This window comes from Maylandia zebra, linkage group LG19 (genome assembly GCF_041146795.1).
Source record: "Maylandia zebra isolate NMK-2024a linkage group LG19, Mzebra_GT3a, whole genome shotgun sequence".
In the NCBI taxonomy this organism is placed as follows: domain Eukaryota; kingdom Metazoa; phylum Chordata; class Actinopteri; order Cichliformes; family Cichlidae; genus Maylandia; species Maylandia zebra.
Window position 1 is genome coordinate 17715322 of NC_135185.1, and position 20763 is coordinate 17736084.

The 20763-nt window shown below is 38.7% G+C and overlaps 2 protein-coding genes across 4 annotated transcripts; one reads left to right on the plus strand and one right to left on the minus strand.

Annotated features, from left to right (window-relative positions):
- Window positions 1–323: 323 nt before the first annotated feature.
- On the minus strand, window positions 324–12760 carry gmfb (glia maturation factor, beta). Its single transcript, XM_076877585.1, has 7 exons — window positions 12611–12760; window positions 6429–6525; window positions 5770–5819; window positions 5505–5556; window positions 5263–5343; window positions 5079–5152; window positions 324–3619 (listed from the first exon to the last, which is right to left on the minus strand). Exons 1-7 carry the CDS (start codon window positions 12611–12613, stop codon window positions 3548–3550), a joined length of 429 nt encoding a protein of 142 aa, XP_076733700.1. The 5' UTR covers window positions 12614–12760; the 3' UTR covers window positions 324–3547.
- On the plus strand, window positions 12451–20584 carry lgals3a (lectin, galactoside binding soluble 3a). 3 transcript variants are annotated; one of them, XM_004539924.3, is made up of 6 exons: window positions 12451–12663; window positions 16586–16603; window positions 16694–17407; window positions 18386–18474; window positions 18895–19051; window positions 19483–20584. In XM_004539924.3, the coding sequence occupies exons 1-6, from the start codon at window positions 12661–12663 to the stop codon at window positions 19636–19638; spliced, it is 1137 nt and encodes a 378-aa protein (XP_004539981.1). In that variant the 5' UTR covers window positions 12451–12660; the 3' UTR covers window positions 19639–20584. The 3 variants fall into 3 exon arrangements, with proteins under 3 accessions (XP_004539981.1, XP_076733699.1, XP_004539982.1); XM_004539925.5 differs by lacking the exon at window positions 12451–12663 and adding an exon at window positions 15779–16222; XM_076877584.1 differs by lacking the exons at window positions 18386–18474; window positions 18895–19051; window positions 19483–20584 and adding an exon at window positions 17719–18217.
- The last annotated feature ends 179 nt before the right edge of the window (window positions 20585–20763 follow it).

Sequence of the window (20763 nt, forward strand, 5' to 3'; positions counted from 1 at the left end):
CTTTTAACATGCATTAGCGCCATCTCCTGGAATTTCTTTCTGAACTTCGGTGTTTTCTTTATCTCCTGGAGTCCCACAGTTTCAGGAATAGTGTCCATTGTGTGGTTTTCTATCCAGGTATGCTTTTACTGCATTGGTAGTGTGTTTATGATCATTGTTGTGCCTAAAAATGAAGTCAGGGCCAATCAGATGTTGTCCAGATGGTATTACATGATGGATCAAATTCTGATGGTACTTTTCTGTGTTCAGACACCAAGACCATCTCTGATGAAGCTCATATGACCATTTCAGTTTGAAAACAGCAGTCTCTGGAAACACATGGGTAAACATCACTGTCATTTTATTTGGACAACAGGACAAGACACTTTTATAAAGTATGGGAAAATACAAATATCTCAAGTTTCACTGATGCCACGAGGCAGCTGGTTATGACAGATGTTTCAGGTGGTTTTTTTTAGTAAAAAGGAAAGAAAATAGAATAGGCATTTAATCAGAGGACACCGAGCGCTGACAACACAATTGCAGGTTAAAGAAAAAAAAACAAAAAAAACCACTAGAGGCCAAAAACTATATGCGTTCACCACATAAAGATAAAAAGCTGTTAGAGATCCACAGGACATAACCAGATACATGGCTCATAACCAAAGGGGGCTCTTAGTTAACTGGACCTTACATTAGGGAGACTGAGTTTGATACACGATGAATGGACAGTTTCTTATACATCCCATTTAAAATAGCAACAGCAGAGGCTTTCTTTTAGAGAAATTAATGTCAGTTTGGGCACACTTCAGATATCACACCTGACGACTGTGATGCAAACCTTTTATAGCGTTCATGTGCAAATAAACGATGTCAGAGACTTTGTGTAGCTGTTCAGAAAGCATCGGTAAAGCCTTCTGTAAGGCTTACTTTAAAGCATACACTTCTTCTACAGTAGCTCTCCACATTTTAGAGGTCTTTAGAATTTAGAAAGATAAATATATTCACATCTAACCCAGTACATTGCACATTTCAATTGCATTGAATAAACAGTGTTCATTTCAAGCTGTGCATATTCCTGAATTTACAGACTTTCTGAAGGGTTTTTCAGGTCATATAAAGGTCATTTAATCTAGTGGATTTGTGTTTTTCTGCTATTAGTAGACATTAAAACAAGTGATTACACTTATGTCCCCTTTGCTCCTGTTGGATAAAACCCTGCCCTTACGAATGATGCACGTGGAGCAGTTTGATTGTATGAAAACATCTTTGAGCCAGATCTCTGGGAGAGTTTCTGTTGTTTATGAGGGCATAGAAGCTATCAGAGAAAAACAGGTTTTGGCCTTGCAGCATGGCCTTGGTATGGTAGCCTTTGCAATATAATATCATGCACTATCTGGAGAATTTCTGGGCTTTAATTCAGCAATATAATTCAGGGTAAAAGTGGACATTTGTAGTATTATAAATAAAAAAAAGAAGTCTGCTACTCGGGTCACTTACTACTGAGGTTACTCCTGTTTTATCACAATAAAACCAGTCTGTATTATCTGCAATACATGCATAGTACATTCTTATACAGCTTTAACTATCTGGGGCTGGTCATGCTGTTACTAATCCTTTGGGTAGTGTGCTGCACTGGCTTAAATACTGACAATATTCAGCAGGGAACCAAAAGCCAGGAAAAAATGCTGTCCCTTTGGGGCATGAAAAGCCAAATACATCCGTTTGTAAAGTGTTTGAGCTGTGTGATCCAGCACAATGTATTTTAAAAATGCTCAAAGCTAAGAAAAATTGGGTAAACAAAAACTACAGACTGAGCTGAGGATATTAGACATTGGCACAAAAATGAGCTGCTGGCACATTCAATACATAAATATCAGCCTTTCAAAGAAAAAGCTACACCGGTCAAATCCCGCGTCTGCATGGAGAATGTAAATCGGCCAGATGCTGTCATTTACCTGCCAATTCTGGCACATCTGGCGTTTGGAGAAATCGCAGCCGTCATTCTCAAGGCTGCGACAACCATGAAGCAATTCACGTGGCTTTACATACGGATTTAAGTACGACATTCATAAACACCAATAACAGTAAGAGCTATAATGCACGATAGGAGCTAACAATCACCCTAAAGACACAGTAACCCATTTAAACAGAGTTGCCCAGTAGATTAAAATGAGGGCGGGAACTACCGCCCTGTGTAATGCAGTGTAATCATCACTGTCATGGTCGCTAGACAGAGGTTTTTGTGTGTAACTGTTCACATCTGGAATGTTTCAGTGGAAAAATATCATTTTCCTGGAGTGTTGGATTCTTGTAATAAACATGCAGGTCGAACGCATTACCCACAATTCACACTGTTTTTTTCTCTCCTCTAAACAGAGATTTAAAAAAAAAAAAACCTGATGACAGACTAACAGGGTTACATCTGCAGCTAAATAAGCACCACTCAAGGGCTTCTGCCAGCTTGTGTTCTTGTGCACAGGAGAAGGTGCAACGCATATCATATAGATAGATGTATTAGTGTTACTGTAAATTATAACTGAAATGCCCTTGACTAAAGGAGAGACGGAGTAAAACAAAACAGAATTGTAGCTATGATTGTTCCGAGGTTCTGGCAGGAAGTTTGTCTTTCACAATAAAAGAAATGAAATGAATATAAAGTATATACTTAGCTAACCCTAGAGACACCAGAAATAACTAAATATTAAAAAAAGACTCTCAGATTATTAAAATCTAATGAACATAAAACGGTAAAACTTAGGAGGTTCTGAGTGTAAACATCTAGAAGAAACAGAAAGTGTTGTTAAAAAGTGTTCGAATTCTTTTGAATTGTAGAAATGGTCAATTTCTGCACTTGAAGAGCAATGAGAACATTAATTCTAGGGCTGCCCCCCCAAACAAAGACTTTCTTAGTCGAGTAGAAGTTGCAATTATATGTTTCTCATATTAATTTAAGTATTTAAATGTGTATTTTAGGAGGGAGGGCTGAGAAAGAAAAGTGATAGCACAGTAATAACACTTATCCTATTATCTCAAAGTAATCCCACCCTTTAGATTTCCTGTTCATAATATGCAACTATCAGCCAAAGAGCTCAGGGAGTAGCTGTGTAAACAATAGTATCTGGCACAAATAACTGAGTGTCAGTGTCAATTAATCATGACTTGAGTCTTTGGTTGACTAATGGGGGCAGCCCTCGTTAATTCAAAACAGACACGTAAGAGAAATATGGAGAGATTGTATGGAGACAATAACAGACCTGCTTCAAACAGTATGGTCAGTTTTAGGCTGCCAGATCGGTGAGGTTTAATAAGTGCCAGAAATGTTGGCAGTCACAGAGAAGCATTCAAACTCTTGTAATTGTGTGCACCTTCTGGCATCTTATGAGTTGTACTGAGCGTTAAACGCCACCGAGCAGGCCTAAAACAGACGACTGCAAACACTATTTAAATCAGGTCTGATGCAGGGAGGAGGGAAAGGTTAACTGTGGTGTGTTGTCTCCAAGAGATGTCACGAGTTGTGCAATCAGGATTCTCCTCGTATCCCAGACCCCTGGAGGAGGTGATGGGTTTAGCGAAAGAATCCAAGTTTCTCTCTAAGCCATTCCTCTGTGAGGTCCTCTGTGTTTCTGATCTCAAACACCTTGAAAAGAAAAGGAAGGACTATCACTTTCTCACACGGCTGTGGGGGAGTTTTCACCCATTTTTCTTTACAACATTGCTTCAGTTTATTGAGTTTGCAGGTATGAGTTTATGCACAGCTCTCTTAAACTCCCACCCCACATTTCCCTGCATTTCAATCTAGTTAAGGTCTGATCTTTGACTGGGTCATTGCAACGCCTTGATTCTTTTCTTTTTCAGCCATTCTGTTGTAGATTTACTGCTGATGTTGGGATCACTGTCCTGTTGCATGACCCAGTTTGGGTTAAGCTTTAGCCGTTGAATAGATGGCCTCACATTCGACTCTAGAATACTTTGGCATACAGAGGAGTTCACCGTGCAGACCCACTGACTGAAAGGTGCCCAAATCATCACCCCTCCACCGCCGTGCTAACAGCTGGTACAAGGTGTTTGTGTGTCTTTCTGCCTAAAGGATATTGTTCCAGACGTCTTGCGATTTCTTTAGATTCTGCTTTGCAGACATAAGTTGTTCTGCCATGTTCTTTTTAGAGACAAGATGCTTTCTCCTGGTAGCCCTTCAAAACAAGCCATACTTTTTCAGTTTTCTCTGATGAACATTTGAAATGCATAGTGAGGCCTCTATGGACTGAGATGTAGCTCTTAATTTATTTGCAATTTTTCTTAGCATCGCATGCTCTGATCAGATTTGCTGCTATCAGTTGATCAAGTGATTAGCAGCACTCCCCACTTACTCTGTGTGTAGGGGAGTACTTAGTTTTTCACAAGGCTACACAGACCCTGTGAAACTTTCTTTTTCATATGACTACATTACATGGCAATCTACACAGCAGTTCTTGACATATTTCAGTTTGGACCACAGTGGTGGGCTGCACTGCGCGTCGATAGATCTATGCAGTTAACACAACTGATAGAAGTAATTCAAATTTATACTACCAGTTTATTTAATTTTAAACATTAATGTGGCAAATACAAGAATATAAGAGCTGCACCAAATACACCCATGACACTGGCTCATTTCATGAAAAAAATATCCCAAATATGGACAAAAAATATTCTCAACTACCTCCTCCTTTAAGTTGATTTTTTTAAATACAGTGTTTTAAGCATTTCTAAAAATTTACAAGGTCTCAAAGTCACATGGATTTTTATACATTTTAATTTGTGTTATTTCTTTTTGAGCCCTCATAATTTCATAGGTAGAGGAAATAGCCACATTACATTTAGAGTGGGCTATATCATTTCACCAGTTTGATGTCAGCAAAGTGACATTAAACTGGTGTATCATAAAAGTCAAGTCAATTTATATATAAGCACATTTAGAAACAACAGGGATTGACCTAAGTGCTATACAACTAAATTGAATAAATCAGAAAAGGAAAAATACAGAAAAATAGAAAACAAATAACACAGAAACAAAAGAAAAATATCAAAACTCAGTCTTATTTAAAACCTTTACTAACCTTGGTCAGCTCGACAGTCTGCACCAGCTTGTTTTTGCTTCCTGCGTACATCATCTGCTGCTCTGGTCTGCAACCTGCCAAACACAAAATCAGCAACTTTGACAAAAGTTTAGCAAACAGTAGTTACCTAAGTTTTGCTCTAAGTGTACGTATATTTAAAAAGTAATCTCAGAGAGGTTCATACCCACGGGGCTGGAGAAGATGAAGCAGAGGGGATAAGACACACGCCCGTCGTCATGTTCGTACTTATAACTGTAGACGATAAATGTTCCTGGTGCTAAGGACTGAAACTAACCAACATAGATAGATCACATGTAAGACAAACCCACCGCCTAACCGTTCCATGTGACATATAGGCTGCTTACAACGATTATAATTCATTTTATGCTGATAAAATATTGTTAAAATAAGATCTATTCAAAGGATATCTTGGCTGTCTCTCTGGCAGCTCGTCCTTTAGATCATCAGGAGAAATATCCTAAAACAAACAGAAAGAGTTCAGTTGACATTATCAAGAAAAGCAATCATCTACTAACATCCAGCACCTGGCAGGCTGTCAGGTCAGAGCTTAATGAGTTCACCGTCACTTCTTTCAAACCATACACTGCTATCTAATTAAACATTTAAATTTTAAACCTGATTTTTAAATATTGTTGAATGTATTTGAAAGATAGAGTAATATAAAGCTCACCTTATGCTCTTCCTCCAGAATAACCAGCTGCTTGTCTTTATCAATCTTCACTGAATGGTACAACAAGAATATAAAAGCTGCATTAAAACAGTCACATTTTACAAGCAGTTGTTTAGTGCTTCAAAAATGATGATGATCAAGGGGGGAAAAATCAATATTTTGGGCTGCAAAGCTCTAAAACGTGACCGTGAGTCTGAGTCCATGTCGTGCAAACAAACGGCTAATCCCATTTGACATTTTGATCCAGAGATGGATCAGGTTTGATACACACAGCCTGCTGCATTCGGAGGAAACTCATTCTTTCCTGCATACAGAACAGCAGCTACCTTAAAGTTGTATCTAATACCAGGAACATTTTCTTTTGTGCTATATTTATAACATTTGACTTTAACTGCAACAAACCACAGAGAATTGTACAATCCATGTCAAACCACAGAATGCTCACAATTACGTTGTAACCACTGCTGATTGAACTGCTGCCCATCTTGGCGAGGACACTCTTTTTTGAATCTCAAGAGTCACACAAGTTAGCAATCTAGAAGCTCTACGAGTATTAAAAGCTCCCTAGTGGAAAACAAAAAACGAATTTCAAGTTACTCCGATTTTTATGACTCAGATTAAAAATTCAGGAGAGACACTGCTCAGAGTCTGTGACTTACTGATGATCGCTGCATTGTTGGTCTCCTTCCGGAAACGAAACTCCTTCAGCTTTTTAACCAGATCTTCATCCACTTCACACACTACCAGTGATTCACTCTGATCCGGTGTGGGAAAACAAGGCAATGGAAACAAATAAATGAATTTCAAATACATTAACAATTTAATATACAAGTCACTCGACACACAAATTAAACTGTATATTACTTCTTTGGGGGTTGATGCAAAGTTAAACAAAAGTTTATTATCTTTATTTTTTATTTTGTGTGATAAGCAGTTGACATATTAATCATTCAAGCATTTAAAAGGGCACCTATGAAGGAATTACAGTCAACTTAGCAAAGAACTATCATATATCTACAGCTGATGAATGGTATTTTAAAGAAACAGGAAAAGAATCCACCAAAGACCTGTAACTCAAGACCAGAGATATGCATCTGGCCCTTCACCTGAATCCTCATACTTTTCACTCAATCCTGATCAGCAATGGCCTCAGTGGAAGGGCAACTGTCAAGAAACCATTTCTTACAAAAACAGCTACGGTGGAGCTACGGTGTTGGTGATGTTGTCAAAAGTGTTAGTGTCAGATTTTGATCCTACCATCTAGAAATCAACTGATATGCAACAGCTGATTTTTTTATATGACAATGATCCCAAAGGAACTGTCAACATTACTGAAGCAGTGTGGGATCATCATGGCAGAGAACAGAAGAAAAGGCAGGCAGATTTCAAAGAAGAGCTTTGAATAACTTTCAATAACCCTGGAGAACTATTCCAAAAATTACTGTTGTGGGATTTCTCTTTAGTGTATTGTCCTGTAATGTATTGTCTTGCTTTCATGTTACTTAGTTTAGTATGGGTTGTGGGATCTCTCTTTAATGTATTGTCTTGATGAAATGCCTTCATGTTACTTAGTTAGTATTAGAGATGGCATGATACCACTTTTTTATGTCCGATACCGATACCGATATCATAAATTTGAATATCTGCCGATACCGATATGAATCCGATATACTGTTTTTTAAATATCTTGCTGCATTTTGTATAAGTTCATACTCAAGTTTAAAACAACAACTACACTAAAGCTATTCTGTTATACCTGTATGCAAAAAAAAAAATATTTCATAGTTCAGCAATACTGATCAATCTAATAAACTTAAACCTACACCATCCTCCCTATTCTGGTATTTTAAAGAGTACTTAGCATAAATATTAAGCAACCTAACTAATAGGGCTCCAACTCCCAGCAACAACAAAAATAAATAAATAAAAAATAGGGAACCACCCCTCACGCGCCACCTCATGATGCTTAATCGACGTAATCAACCTTAATTTGATGCAGTGTGAAAAAAAATACACAGAAATCAATTATTTTTCAAGAAATATTAAATAGATTCAACATCTTTCTTCAACAAAATTGCAGACTGCACAGATGGTACCTTCCCAAAGGAAAAAGTACTATAGCTTACTAGGGTATATATATTAGACTTAATAGTTACTATATACAGTAATTGACTTCTATTCATTTTACATCAAATTAAAACTTTGGGTGTCAGATAATTATTTATTAAAAGCTAGACATTTTAAATGAGAATAAGAAAGAAAAGTATGTCTTTGTGCCCCCTTTTCCCTGTTAATGCCCTATCGGCCCCCCTGGCTAAACTTTGCTAGATCCGCCCCTGCACAGTTACCAGCCGTCAGCTACGTAGAAAAAGATCCTCGAGTAGAAAGTAATATTAAATAAATTCTAACAACAGCTGATCAAGCTTAAACGTGCTGCTGTTGTTCAGCCGCTGGTTTCCTCTTTCTGGTGCAAAGTGGGCCAAAAGCAAACTAGAGACACGACTGGCGACAGAAAAGCCGATCAGCTGATCGTTAAGCAGTTTCATGATTGAAGTAGCAGCAAGAAGAGGCAGTCGCTCCATATATCGTTTGTTAAGCTTAACGCAGGAATGCTTTACAAACATTCAGAGATGGACTTACACACTTGCTTTACTTCTCTGGGGGATAACTTTGTCGGAGATGAAATGCCGGGTTGCTAGCGAAGCTCCAAATGCTATCCAGACCACCGACAGGTCCTGCATGCCACAGCCGCTCTATCACGTGATGCATACTGCTCCAACATGCTAACGTTCTGAGGTGAGTTACGGCGTGTTGCAAGTTTTGTGAGGTGCTTTCGTGATATTTAATGGATCGGATTACATTTTTTATTTTTCTCCGATATCCGATCCAGTAATTTAGGTCAGTATCGGACCGATACCGATACGTAATATCGGATCGGTCCATCTCTAGTTAGTATGTCTGGTTCACACCTCATTCACGCTGGGAAACAGGCGGTGAGAAACTGGTGAATGTCTCCCAGGATGCGGAAGCTCACACAGGAAGGCTTGACCCCAGAGTGGGGGAGATTCACACAGGTGATAGAGAGTCTGTCTGTTTAGAGCCAAGGTGTGAACTGCAACTGTAAAAGCCTTTTGTTCTGTGACTGTAAAAGGACCTGAACTGTTCATTGTCAGAGACGACTTTCAGTGCCCCCTGACTGACTTCCCTCCTTAGGCATGAGATAGCTGAAATAAAGGTGTTGTTACAACTCATCGTGTCTGCAGGCTTTGGTAATTAAAATTTCCACAACAGTACTAAAAGAAATCACAAGAAAGCTTGGCTAAAAGAGTTCAGACTGAAGAATAAAGGCAGTATTAAGTATTCACATAATTAAGTTCATTAGAATTGTACAAACTCTGTTTTTGCCTTACATACTGTAATTCCATGCATGTTTGCACATTTCAATAAACTGCCACACACATTTCACGTTTCACAAAACATAAAGACATGAGGGGGGCAGCCTAAAGTACTGTAAAGCAAATGTTCTAGCAGCGCCATGATGAAGTCAGAACATTCATATATGATTGACTTTTTCCTGATGTGAGGTAGATGATTTTATATAGTCAATGATACTGTGGTTTAATAGTTCCAGACTGCCGGGGGATTCCCATGATGCATGGGTCTGCTGGAGGTTTCTTCCTGTTTTTCCTTCCCACTGTCGCCAAAGCGCTTCTTATAGGTGCTCATATGATTTTACCTGTTGTATTATTGTAGGGTCTATCTTACAATATAAAGCGCCTTGAGGCAACTGTTGTTGTGATTTGGTGCTGTATAAATAAAACTGAATTGAATTGAATAATGAAGTGGGAAACAGAAAACACCGCTATTACTGCATTGATGTGATATTAGTAACAAAACACAGTTGCAGTAGTACATATAAAGAGCATCTTACACACTGTGACATTCAAGCAGAAAATGAAATCAGCAGAAATTTTACATTCATCCTAATCTACTGCTATATGTGTTAATTTTAATTAATATTTGAAGACAGCTTATCGGTAAGAAAGACAGCTGCAGAGTCACAGATTGTGGCTTTAAGTGGTTTTCATGCAATTTACTACTTTGTCATAGCAGCTATATCCTGAATTAGTGAGCCAGGGTAAAAAAAAAAAAAAAAAAAGAACAAAAAAACCCACCAATGCTGGTGCAATTTTTTGTTTTGTGTAAATATTTCTGTCATGTTTGCAGTTCCAACCTCAAAACGGAAACTCCATGTTTTGGATTTAAAAGATTTGTACTTTCGTGAGGAGCTTCACGTCTTCTTGACCTCTGCTTAACTTTGCTGTGTCTTTGTGAGATATGTTATCCTGTGTTTGTGTATAGTAGTGTAATAGAGAAAGAAAGGAAAAAATTATAAAACAGAGGCTTTTTAAGAACACCAAATAATCAGCATGTCTCTTCCTGCAAAAGTCCAATATGATGCACAGGATTTCATCCAAAAAACAAATAAATCAATTAAATTAAATGAAAAATCAATGCACCAGCCTGAACAGGATTTCATTTCTCTGAACCTTTGTCACGTCCACACACAACATTACATAACACCATCATAAAGACATAAACTCTCCACGAGTCTCTTCAGACTCTCTGAAATCTATAATTACACCTTGGAGAACAGATGGCTGGTGGGAGTCGGGATTTCACTGAGCTCAAGGAAAGATCTTCATAGATTAAGAGGAGGCTGGAGTGTCTGTCGCTGCTGGGACTCTTTAAAAACAGGATGCATGGGGAAGGGATTAGGGACAGCCAGGACAATGAAAGCTGGGGATGGCCAAAGGGTTACTTCTGGTTCAAATTCCTCCAGTCAATGACAGCTAGCTCATGAGTTTGGCTGCCAATTCAACCAGGAAATGAGAGCCAGTTAACTTAAACCACCAGTTAATAATGGACCCGGTGTGTTTATGCAGTAAATCAGTAACACTGCTCTAATGAAGATAGCTGAACTGCCATGACACGCAGCGAAAGACCCAGAGGGAAACGAGATTCATCTGGACAAACAGCCGAGCTAACGTTAAGGCAGCTCCCAAAACCCAGACGTGTTGAAGCACATCAATGCAGACTGCTGCATCAAGCCACCCGCGCCCAGCTGCAGGAAGTGCAACAGCTTCGCCTTCAAAATATAAACATGCACAAACTTGCTCTAACCTCATACTAAATAATGTCTTGTTTTCTTCATTTAAACACCTAAACTACAAATGTTTAGTTGACAATTAAAAACAAAAACCAAAGAAACGTCACTTCTACACCTCATGAACTTAAACTACTCTTTTTTTTTTTTGCCTTTTCTATTGTTATTATTAAATATATTGCAATGTTCTCCTGAATTATAATCAGGCTGCTCTAAAATGTCCTTGGAAAGGTTTCAGTTGAATAAGTTAACTGAGACGAGGGAGAGAGCGAGAGAGAGACAATATTTCTCCCATACTGGCTTCCCTTGATTGGCTCCCTGTTAAATCCAGAATTCACTCTCAAACGACTTATTTACTTGTGGTTCCCAAAGTTTCTTAAAGTAGAATGGGAGGCAAAGCCTTCGGCTTTCAGGTCCCTCTTCTTTGGAACCAGCTACCTGTTTGGAATCAGGAGACAGACATCCCGTCCATTTTTAAGATTAGACTCTAAACTTTCCTTTTTTTTTATAAAGCATATATGTAGGGCTGTATCAGGTGACCCTGAGTCCTGGTTTAGTTAGTCTGCTGAGGGATGCACTGAGTATTTCTTATTCATTCACCTCTATTCACTCTCTCTGTTTATCCACCACTTTGCATTTAATCATTAGTTATTATTAATCTCTGGCTCTCTTCCACAGCTTGTCTTTTGCCCTGTCTCCTTCCCCTCCTCCCAAATGATCATGTCAGATCGGCTGGCCCTCCTTTAACTTGGTTTAACTGGAGGTTTCTTATTGTTAAAAGGGAGCTTTTCTTTCTCACGGTCACCAAGTGTTGAGGTTTCTTTCTAATATTGAAAAGTCACTAAAATATAAAGTCCCTTGGACTAATTTTTGTAACTGTTATTGTATTTAATAAGTGGTATATTCAAGAAAGTTAAATTTTAATCATTGAGTGCTAAAATTAAGACTATGTGTCTTACAAATTCATAATTTAGTGGAGATAAGCACCACAGTGAAAACGTACAAAGCACAAAATAATCTTGATCCAAACTGGATTCAGATGTTGTGTGAAAATAGAAAGACAACGTGTGAATTCAGAGGGAAAGGTCACCTGAAAAAAGGAAAAAAATAAATAATAAAAATATTTTAAAAACAAAAGATGTATATCTGTTAGAGGGGTAAGCGTGTAGAGTAACTGGAATAAGGACCTAGTATTGTATTATTTACAACGTAATTATATTTTTTTAAAGGTAAAAGAGAGGTAATATTTAGTTTTGTCCTAGTTTATTTTTTATTCTTAATACTTAGTGTCAAAATCTAGTTTTAAAAAGTGTCGAGATTTAGAATATGCAGTACATAAAGGTTCATCTTTCACCTTTTCGGCCATTTGTGCCATTTATTTATTCGTTTAGATTAAGAAATGCTAATAATGACCCAAATTAAAATATATTTTTCAATTTATTTTACGGCACAGCGTTCTGGGTTTTTTATTTTGAAATTCATGGCAGGAAACGCGTCACTTATGCTACGGCTGACTTGACAGGGTGGAACTAATGCCATGCTAGCAGGCTAAAGCTAGCCAATCTGCGACCTTACTTTTTCCTCAATAAACTCCGCATCTGCCAACAGCACACGATTAAAACGCAACGACGAAGCTCGCAGCAGCTCACTTGCAAAGAAAACCGAGTAACTTACCATTGTTGTGGAGTTAATAAATTCCCCCGGAGCTGCAGCGGCTGTTCTGAATGGTAGGGACGCTTTCAGTGTTTTTTCGTTTTTTTCCACCTCACATCATCTTGTGACTGGTTTGACCAATCCCATACAGGCGCCCCCTCCTTCAAAAGTTTCCTGTAAATCTGTGCTCAGTCTAATTTAGAGTTAAATTTGAGTTTGAAATCCAGCGTCTTACGTTAAAAACACTGCTAAGTCATTTTTAAACGACTCATACTCGTTACTATTTAATAACAGTTGATACTTCTGCTTATTGATTCCCACCTAGGCTGTATTTCCTGCTGGGACATCAATAATGTTTCAGTGTAGTTAATTCAATATGACCTCAACTGAGAAATGATTACTTATGCTTTTACTTGGAATGCATGATTAGAACCTTCAGAGTATTTCACTAAATTAATTTGGTAATTATTTTAAACAAAGTGAGATTACTTATTCTTAAAAATTATGTTAAGACATGACAAACAGTGTTTGGATGAATAAAAGTGAGGCTTTCAAATTGTAACTAAAAGGAGAAGTGTTCTGTAGTTTTATAGAGGGTGGTAGGAAATATTTCCTTTATATTAGCTCAGCAAGTCTGTGGCCACACTTCAGAACAATATTCATTATATAAAAACTATTTCCTTTTATGTCTACAGGCTCAGTCTCTTCAGAGTGTAATATTATTAATCAAAGTATAATAATAAACTTATTAATTTATTATATTTTAATGTTATGTGGAATATTTTAATTATTTTTAATCAAAGCTGAGTACCAGATTCCACACAGTTTCCGCTAAAGCATAACATCAATTTTTTTAATGCTAACATTGAGTTGTTTTGCTTTGTGCGCACATATACTAGAGATCCCGGTAGAGCAATTGAGACCCGATTTCAAAATAAAAGTGATCTCTAGGTTAACCAGCACATTTACATGAGTCCAATATGAATCCTATAATCATGAAATAAATAAAAATAGAGAAATAAAAATTATTTTAAAAAAGGTGATATTACCAGAGGTGTGGACTCGAGTCACATGACTTGGACTCGAGTCAGACTCGAGTCATTAATTTTATGACTTTAGACTTGACTTGAAAAAATGTTGTAAGACTTGTGACTTGACTTGGACTTTTACACCAATGACTTGGGACTTGAATTGGACTTGAACCGGTTTACTTGAAAAGACTTGATATTTTACCCCAAATACAAAATTTAACATGCATATTATATAGAGATTGAAAATGTGATGTCATTCACGGGTAGAACCGCAAAGGATTCTGGGAACTCGTGGCAAGCGGTACTAGCGCACGCAGGCTTTCAATTAAAATCAGTTATACAGCGATAAAAAGAAACACAAGAAGCCATTGTATTATTAACTGCAATAGCCGGTCGCATGACAGCCACGGGAAGCCGACGGGTAAAGAGATCGGTTGTTATCGGATTACCTCGTTGAAGAGAAATTGTTCGAGCCATGTTTCCGAAGTAACAAAGAGGCGACGGGTGGCCTGGATTGCAGCCATTCAAAGGTCAAATATAACGTCCCAGAACACTCCAGCTCACAGGTTAGTCTGCTCCAAGCATTTACACAAAGGTCAGTGTTTTTTAGTAGTTAATGCGTCATTTTCATAACATAATTGGTGATATAGGTTACAAGCAAGTCTGGCGCTGAGCAGAAATGGTCGCGCTATGCTCCTTTATTTATTGTGCATAAATAGTGAATTGTCCTGACACAATATTGTGTTTCGCTTCTGTTATTATGGTACATTGACAAAAACATATACTTTTATTCACAGGATAAAACAGGTTTTTTGTATCACTAATTGCCCAGTACGATTACAGCATACAGTATTATTGTCACTGCTACATTTCTGTGATGGGTACCAGAAATTATTTCCACTACTAATTAATTACCGTTGAGCTCAAAGGTCCTATTAATAAACGGTTAACGAATGTGTATTTATGACGACAATTTGTGAGACTGGTAAACTTATGATACGTACGATGGTCTTTACTTTCTACACGGTGCATTTCAAGGTCCTGTACCCATCCGGCGGTAAACTGTACCTGGGCTTGTTGCAGTGACCGGAAGTTACTAAACTTCATGAGTGTATGCACTCACTCCAAGAACCGTATGATTATAAATATGCATATAAATATGCTACGATGAGATAGCTGACTTCATCTAACTAGCAAATGTTGTCCAGGCTACGTTGGTGATGCAGTTTTTTTAATGTGTATGATATTTTTGTCATGCGATTTTAAAGCCGGTCCTACAAGCGCATCCAAGAATAACATGCAGCTTATCTCAGAACTGTCGGTGAAAACTATTCTTGGAGCTAGGTTTAATTGAGCTGCATTTTAAAGAGGTGCAATTTCACAATTTGTGTATATTTTCTAAGTTAACTATTTTGTCATGTGTTGAGAAAAACACAGATTTTAAAATTACATGGTCTAATATTTACATTTAGCATAACTGCAACATTATTTTTTCGTTGTTTTTTTTTTTTAAAGACTCGAAAGGACTTGAAATTCAAAGTTTCAGACTTGTGGCTTGACTCGGACTTTTACACCAGTGACTTAAGACTCGACTCTGACTTGCCTGACATTACTTGAGACTTGACTTGAGACTTGAGGATAAAGACTTGAGACTTACTTGAGACTTGCAAAACAATGACTTGGTCCCACCTCTGGATATTACAAATAACAGAAATATTTGAATATTACACATAGTAACTATAATCACATTTAAAAAATAACATTTAATGAGATGTGTACGGCAATTACAAGTAAAACCACTGTCCAACAGACTAATTTTAAAATTAAAAACCAGACTGACGTCTTCTGTGGAAACAGAAAACAGTAATTTTGATTGACAGTAAAATTGATATTTTGTAATATTTGCATTTCTGTAATGTTATGTTTTTTATATGATTGATAACGTGTTGGTTAATGTTAAACTCACGTTCGCCTTAAGATTGCTTTTGTTTTGAAATCGGGTGTCAGTTTCTCTTGCCGTAGAACTTAGTATATACACACAACGCAAACCAATTTGTGTGCTGGTTTGTGCTCGAAAGCCACCATTTCTTACCGTAATTCCTAGAATACATACACATAACACAACTGACGACATTTGTCCCCTAACCTTTAGACTAGTTTTCCTCTGGCTCTCACTGTGTCGTCCCCAGCTTTAGAAGGCAAACCTGACACACCTTAACAGGCTGACACGGAGTTTTAAAGTTATGTCTGCAATCGTGTTTAGTTAGGGTTAGTTTATTGGTTTGTTTTAGGTATGTGTGGTCGTGATGTTGAGGGGTTAGGGAGTAAACTGTACCAGCGAGAGCTCTTACAAAGATAGAAGGCGACCGGCTGTCTGTGTGTTTTCCAGCCTGAACGCGCCCACCCTTCACAATACGTCATCAGTGAAGCGCGTGTGCGTGCCTCCTTTTCAAGAGTTGTAGTTGTGAAAGCAGATAAATCGTTAGCTTCTACTTGTGTACCTCGGCAGGCTAAGTTAGCGAGCTAACTGGTTCCCACAGCTGAAGAAATCCTCGCTGCTACCCGCCGTCTTTCTTTGGAGAGGAGTCCATCTTCTAGCGAGGTAGCATCAAAATCTAGCTTTCAGCAGTTTTTTCCTGAGGCACCATGAAGCTAAAAATAAACAAACGAGCCAGCGTTAACTAACAGTTAGCTGCTGCCAGCTAGCTCGCTAGCCAACTCTAATTTAATTTATGACAGTTTTTGTGACTCTCTGCCCTGATTTGTAGCCTGGACTCAGTGTAACATCTGTATGTCTTGCCTTAGTAATCTTTCATTGAGCTGGAGTTTTGTCAGAAAGGTTTTTGAGGATGGAAATATTGAGTGTGTTGTTACTCAGAGCCTTTGTGTGCCACCACTGTTTGACAACTTGTTATTGTCAGTTGTTATAACTACCTAATAAAGCTTGTCTCTTGTTTTGTTGTAGATCATGGATGATTTCTCGGTGAGTTCAAACAAATACACATTTTATTTTTATTATGTTCAATTAGCTTACAGTTTATTGTACAAGTCACTTCCTTTTACTCTTTTATAGCTAGCAGATGCCTTAGGAGATGATACTACAAGCCAGGCTAAGAAAATAGGCAACAACAACCCATCTGCCCCCACTAGCAATCCTGCACCTCCTTCAAACCCAGGATGGCCTAGTTCAGCTCCTGGAGCCCCCACCCAGCCCTCTGCTCCACTCGACTACCACGGTGGATCATCTGGCCCAGGGGCACCAGGGCAGTTTCCCTTCCCTTCAGGTCCTGGAGCACCAGGGCAATACCCTGGACCTCCTTCAGCACCTGGTGGGTTCCCCCCTGGTCCTGGGATACCTGGACAATATCCACCTGCACCAGGAGCTCCAGGTCAGTTTCCTTCCGGCCCTGGAGCTCCTGGGCAGTACCCTGGGCAGTATCCACCAGAAGGAGCTCCAGGACAGATACCTGGAGGCGCTGCTCCTTACCCAATGGGACCATTTCCTTCGGGCCCCGGAGCTCCCCCTGGCCCTTATCCAAGTGTGCCTTTCCCAGGTGGCCAGCCAGGAGGCAATGGCATGTATGGGCCAGGTGGTCCAGGTGCATTCCCACCTGCAGCTGGACCTGGTGCTTTCCCTGCATTCCCCAGCGGAGGCTTTCCCCCGATACCACCCGGTTCTTGGGGACCACCAGCAGGTGGAGGCTTCCCAGCTGCCCCTGGTCCCTTTGGCCCTGGTCCGGGGCCTATGGGTCCATATGGTGGGCCTGCTGCCCCAGGAGGGACACTGGTGAGTACTGGTACTTTAATGCAATATTGCTTGCTGCATTTTCCTGCTTGTGTGCTTCTCTGGTGTGCAGTGGAGCATCTGGTGTGAAATTCTTTTAGAGTAACATAATCCTGTAAGTGGTGGATAAAGGAAGTTAGTCTTATTTCTTTGCTGCTGAAGGAGGGTTAATGTATTTATTTATGTTTTTCAATAACGGCGGAATTGGGATGATTATTTCTGTCTCTTTGGCTCTGCTGGGGTGCTAAACAAATATAAAACAGAATAATACAGTATTCAGAAGCAGTTCTGAAAAATGTATTCTTGTCTTTCAGCCCAGATATAGGCCACCGTATTAAGCAATGAGCAATGAACTCAGCTTTTCAGTTGGACAAGGACATCACTTCCAGAATCAACATATGGTTTGATTAGTGCCAAAGACTCAATATATACATAATATTCAACTAAATTGCTCAATGTATTGTCTTAATTAAGTGCAATATGATATAATTTACACTTTTACTTGACCCGTGTTTACGGCATCATGACGCCTTTTATGATCTCTAATAAAATTATGAATTGATCAAAACACACTTGTAAGTTGTTTCCATGATAATAATAAATTGAGGTTTTTTGTTTTCTTTTACTTTGCTCAGCTGTTGTAAAAATATAGTGAATGTACTTTTCTGTCATTGCCATGACCCGTCACTGCTACTTGTGTAATAGTGCTGGAATAACCGAAGGACATAATGACTCACTTGGGTGTTGCTGTAGGAATGTGGGCAGGGTCAAAGTTTTGAACAGTGCTTAAATAAAATTCTCTATTATATGTCATTCGGCATGCTGCTGTGTTTTGCCAATTTAAGACTCAGTGATCAAATGTTTTATATGTGCATATTTTTCTTGGAAATCATAGAATTGCATTGTGACACATAAACTTAATATCTACACTGAGAACAGTATATATATTGTCACGGTTTAAAATGGAAGTATTTCTTGCAGATGGTGCCCTACGATCTCCCTCTTCATGCTGGAATAATGCCGCGACTTTTAATCACAATAATAGGGGAGCCTCTTCCCTGTGCAGACAGGTACAGTAATCATCCAACATCTGTGCCTGCTAATAGCAATCCGAAACCTGATTCCTTCAACTCATACTTACATAATAAAGGGGACCTAGTATACTTATTTTCAGCTCCAAATGTTTATTCTTGGACGCTTCTAGAGTAGAATAGTTCAAAACAATCCTTATTTGTCATGTACTGAGCCTTGGTATAGGATAAATCTATTTTAACACCTTAAGCTTCTGATTGGCTACCCCTGTTTGAACAGCAGGTACCTTTATATGACCATGTTATATGAAGTGAAGTGTAATAGGTCTCCTTTAAAACACATCTATGATTTGCACTGTGGGAATACTCTTTAAAATGTTTACCACCATATTATGTTAAACTGATTAGCAGCAGCATTTCTTTCTGCTAATGCTTTGCTTATATGGCTTTTTTTTGCAGGTTCAATGTTGACTTTATCAAAGGTCCAGACGTAGTCTTTCACTTCAACCCTCGTTTTAACGAGCAAACAGTTGTTAGAAACTCCAACTTAGGCGGATACTGGGGACCTGAAGAGCGGGAAGGAGGGTTTCCATTTGTTCAGGGACGACGTTTTGAGGTAAGTTAGTATAAAATCTTTTTCTTTTCTTTCTTTTTAAAATTAGCTGATTAGATTAGGGAGATGACATTTAACAGAGCCCTTGAATTTAACCAAGGATTTTGTTCAGCTTACACCAGTATAATTTTTCCTTCATGTCAGTGTGATATGGGCATAAATGAGCATGTTTATGCACATTTTTATGTGGTAGAGCTCTGACTTCAGTGCAGAAAGTGAGGCTTTAGGTGAGGAAGAAGTGGGTGGTGTAGAAATAATGGAGGACAGAGACATAAGGAGAAGGAGTTGATGAAAATATGATGATGAAAAGATACAAGTACAAATGTTAAATGGGGAGATAAAGCATACTATGCACGTTGCTGGACTCTAGCCACATACTAGCTACGTTCTGTCAGTCTACCAACCAATTAATTAGCAACTGGTGTCCCCTACAGCTGAAGATCCTCGTGGAAGAAGACATGTTCAAAGTGGCGGTGGACGGCACACACCTGTTGGAGTACGAGCACAGAGTCGGTGGCCTGGAGGAAGTGAACCTCGTGCGAGTGTGCGGAGACCTCGTCCTCTACAGCGCTGCCCCGAGCATGATCTGAACCCACGGCTGAAGCACATGCTGTACAGGCGACCTGAGTCAAACTTTACCACTGTATTTGAAATCCTTTTTAAATACTTGGTCGCATTGCAAAGCGCAATCGTTGCCTACCTGGCACATTTGTCACAGAACAGCTGTACGCCATAATCCTTTTCTCTTTTTTTTAATAGTTGCTCCAATCCAATTAATTTGGTCACATATGAGAATTTTTAGTGGTAAAAGAGTTTAAAAGCATTTAAAATAGGTATTTTTGGGAGAAAAATTAATTTATACTTAATGAAAAGATTGTAGGCTAAGAAGAAAGGCATGACAAGTCCCAAACATTTCAAATATTTTCCACTGGCATCTTGTTTTTCCGTTTACATGTAATCATTCTAAGTCTCTGTAATTGCATGAGAGTGTGATGCTGAAAATCATTTCTTTTTTATCTGCTGGCCTGCAGACGTGCTGTACAGTGGAACAATGATGAGGTTTCTTAAAATGCACAGAGTAATATAAAGAGAATGTGTACTCAGGCTGGAGGGTCAAGAAAAGATTTAAAGAATTATGATTTCATGTTGAAGTCAAAACCCTGATGGTAAAAAGACATATTAAAGGCTGGTATTAAAGAAAAATGTGGAGGGATGGGGTCTCTGTTTGTTGCCAGCACTGACACTGTTGAGGTTATAAATTGAAAGGAGCAACAAACAAGAAAAATGACTGATGGAAGAAGATTGTTTACTTCCCCTGAGCTTCTGACGTGCACTTATAATAAATACAGGTTACCCCATGTAGTGTTTCTGAATCTAAAGCCAGGGAATCAGTTCCTGTGTTACTGATGGTGTAAGTTTGTGTGTTTGACTGAATTTATATATCGTGCCCCCTGTGGTGCAAGTGCCAGATTCTGATGTTAATAGATTTGACTACAGTTATGCCACTCAGTACAAAATAAAAACATTTCAACCTTGGACACTTTGCTTACTTATGCAACTCACGAGGGACTCTTGTATGTGTTGCATGTATTTCTTGTGTCTTCATGGCTGTCTTTGGGCCACACATTGCAGATCATGTTTTGGTTGCTACTGTATCTATAACAGGATTTAGACCAGAAACATCCACCATTCAAGATGATTTTTTACCTAATTTC

Excerpts from the sequence above, each read along its gene's own strand:
- gmfb (XM_076877585.1), bottom strand. Across the intron at positions 5,820-6,428 it reads CAACAATGCAGCGATCATCA|TGAAGATTGATAAAGACAAG; the intron begins GTAAGTCACAGA and ends TGTACCATTCAG. Across the intron at positions 5,153-5,262 it reads CATCTTCTCCAGCCCCGTGG|GTTGCAGACCAGAGCAGCAG; the intron begins GTATGAACCTCT and ends TGTGTTTGGCAG.
- lgals3a (XM_004539924.3), top strand. Across the intron at positions 18,475-18,894 it reads CCTCTTCCCTGTGCAGACAG|GTTCAATGTTGACTTTATCA; the intron begins GTACAGTAATCA and ends TTTTTTTTGCAG. Across the intron at positions 19,052-19,482 it reads TTCAGGGACGACGTTTTGAG|CTGAAGATCCTCGTGGAAGA; the intron begins GTAAGTTAGTAT and ends TGTCCCCTACAG.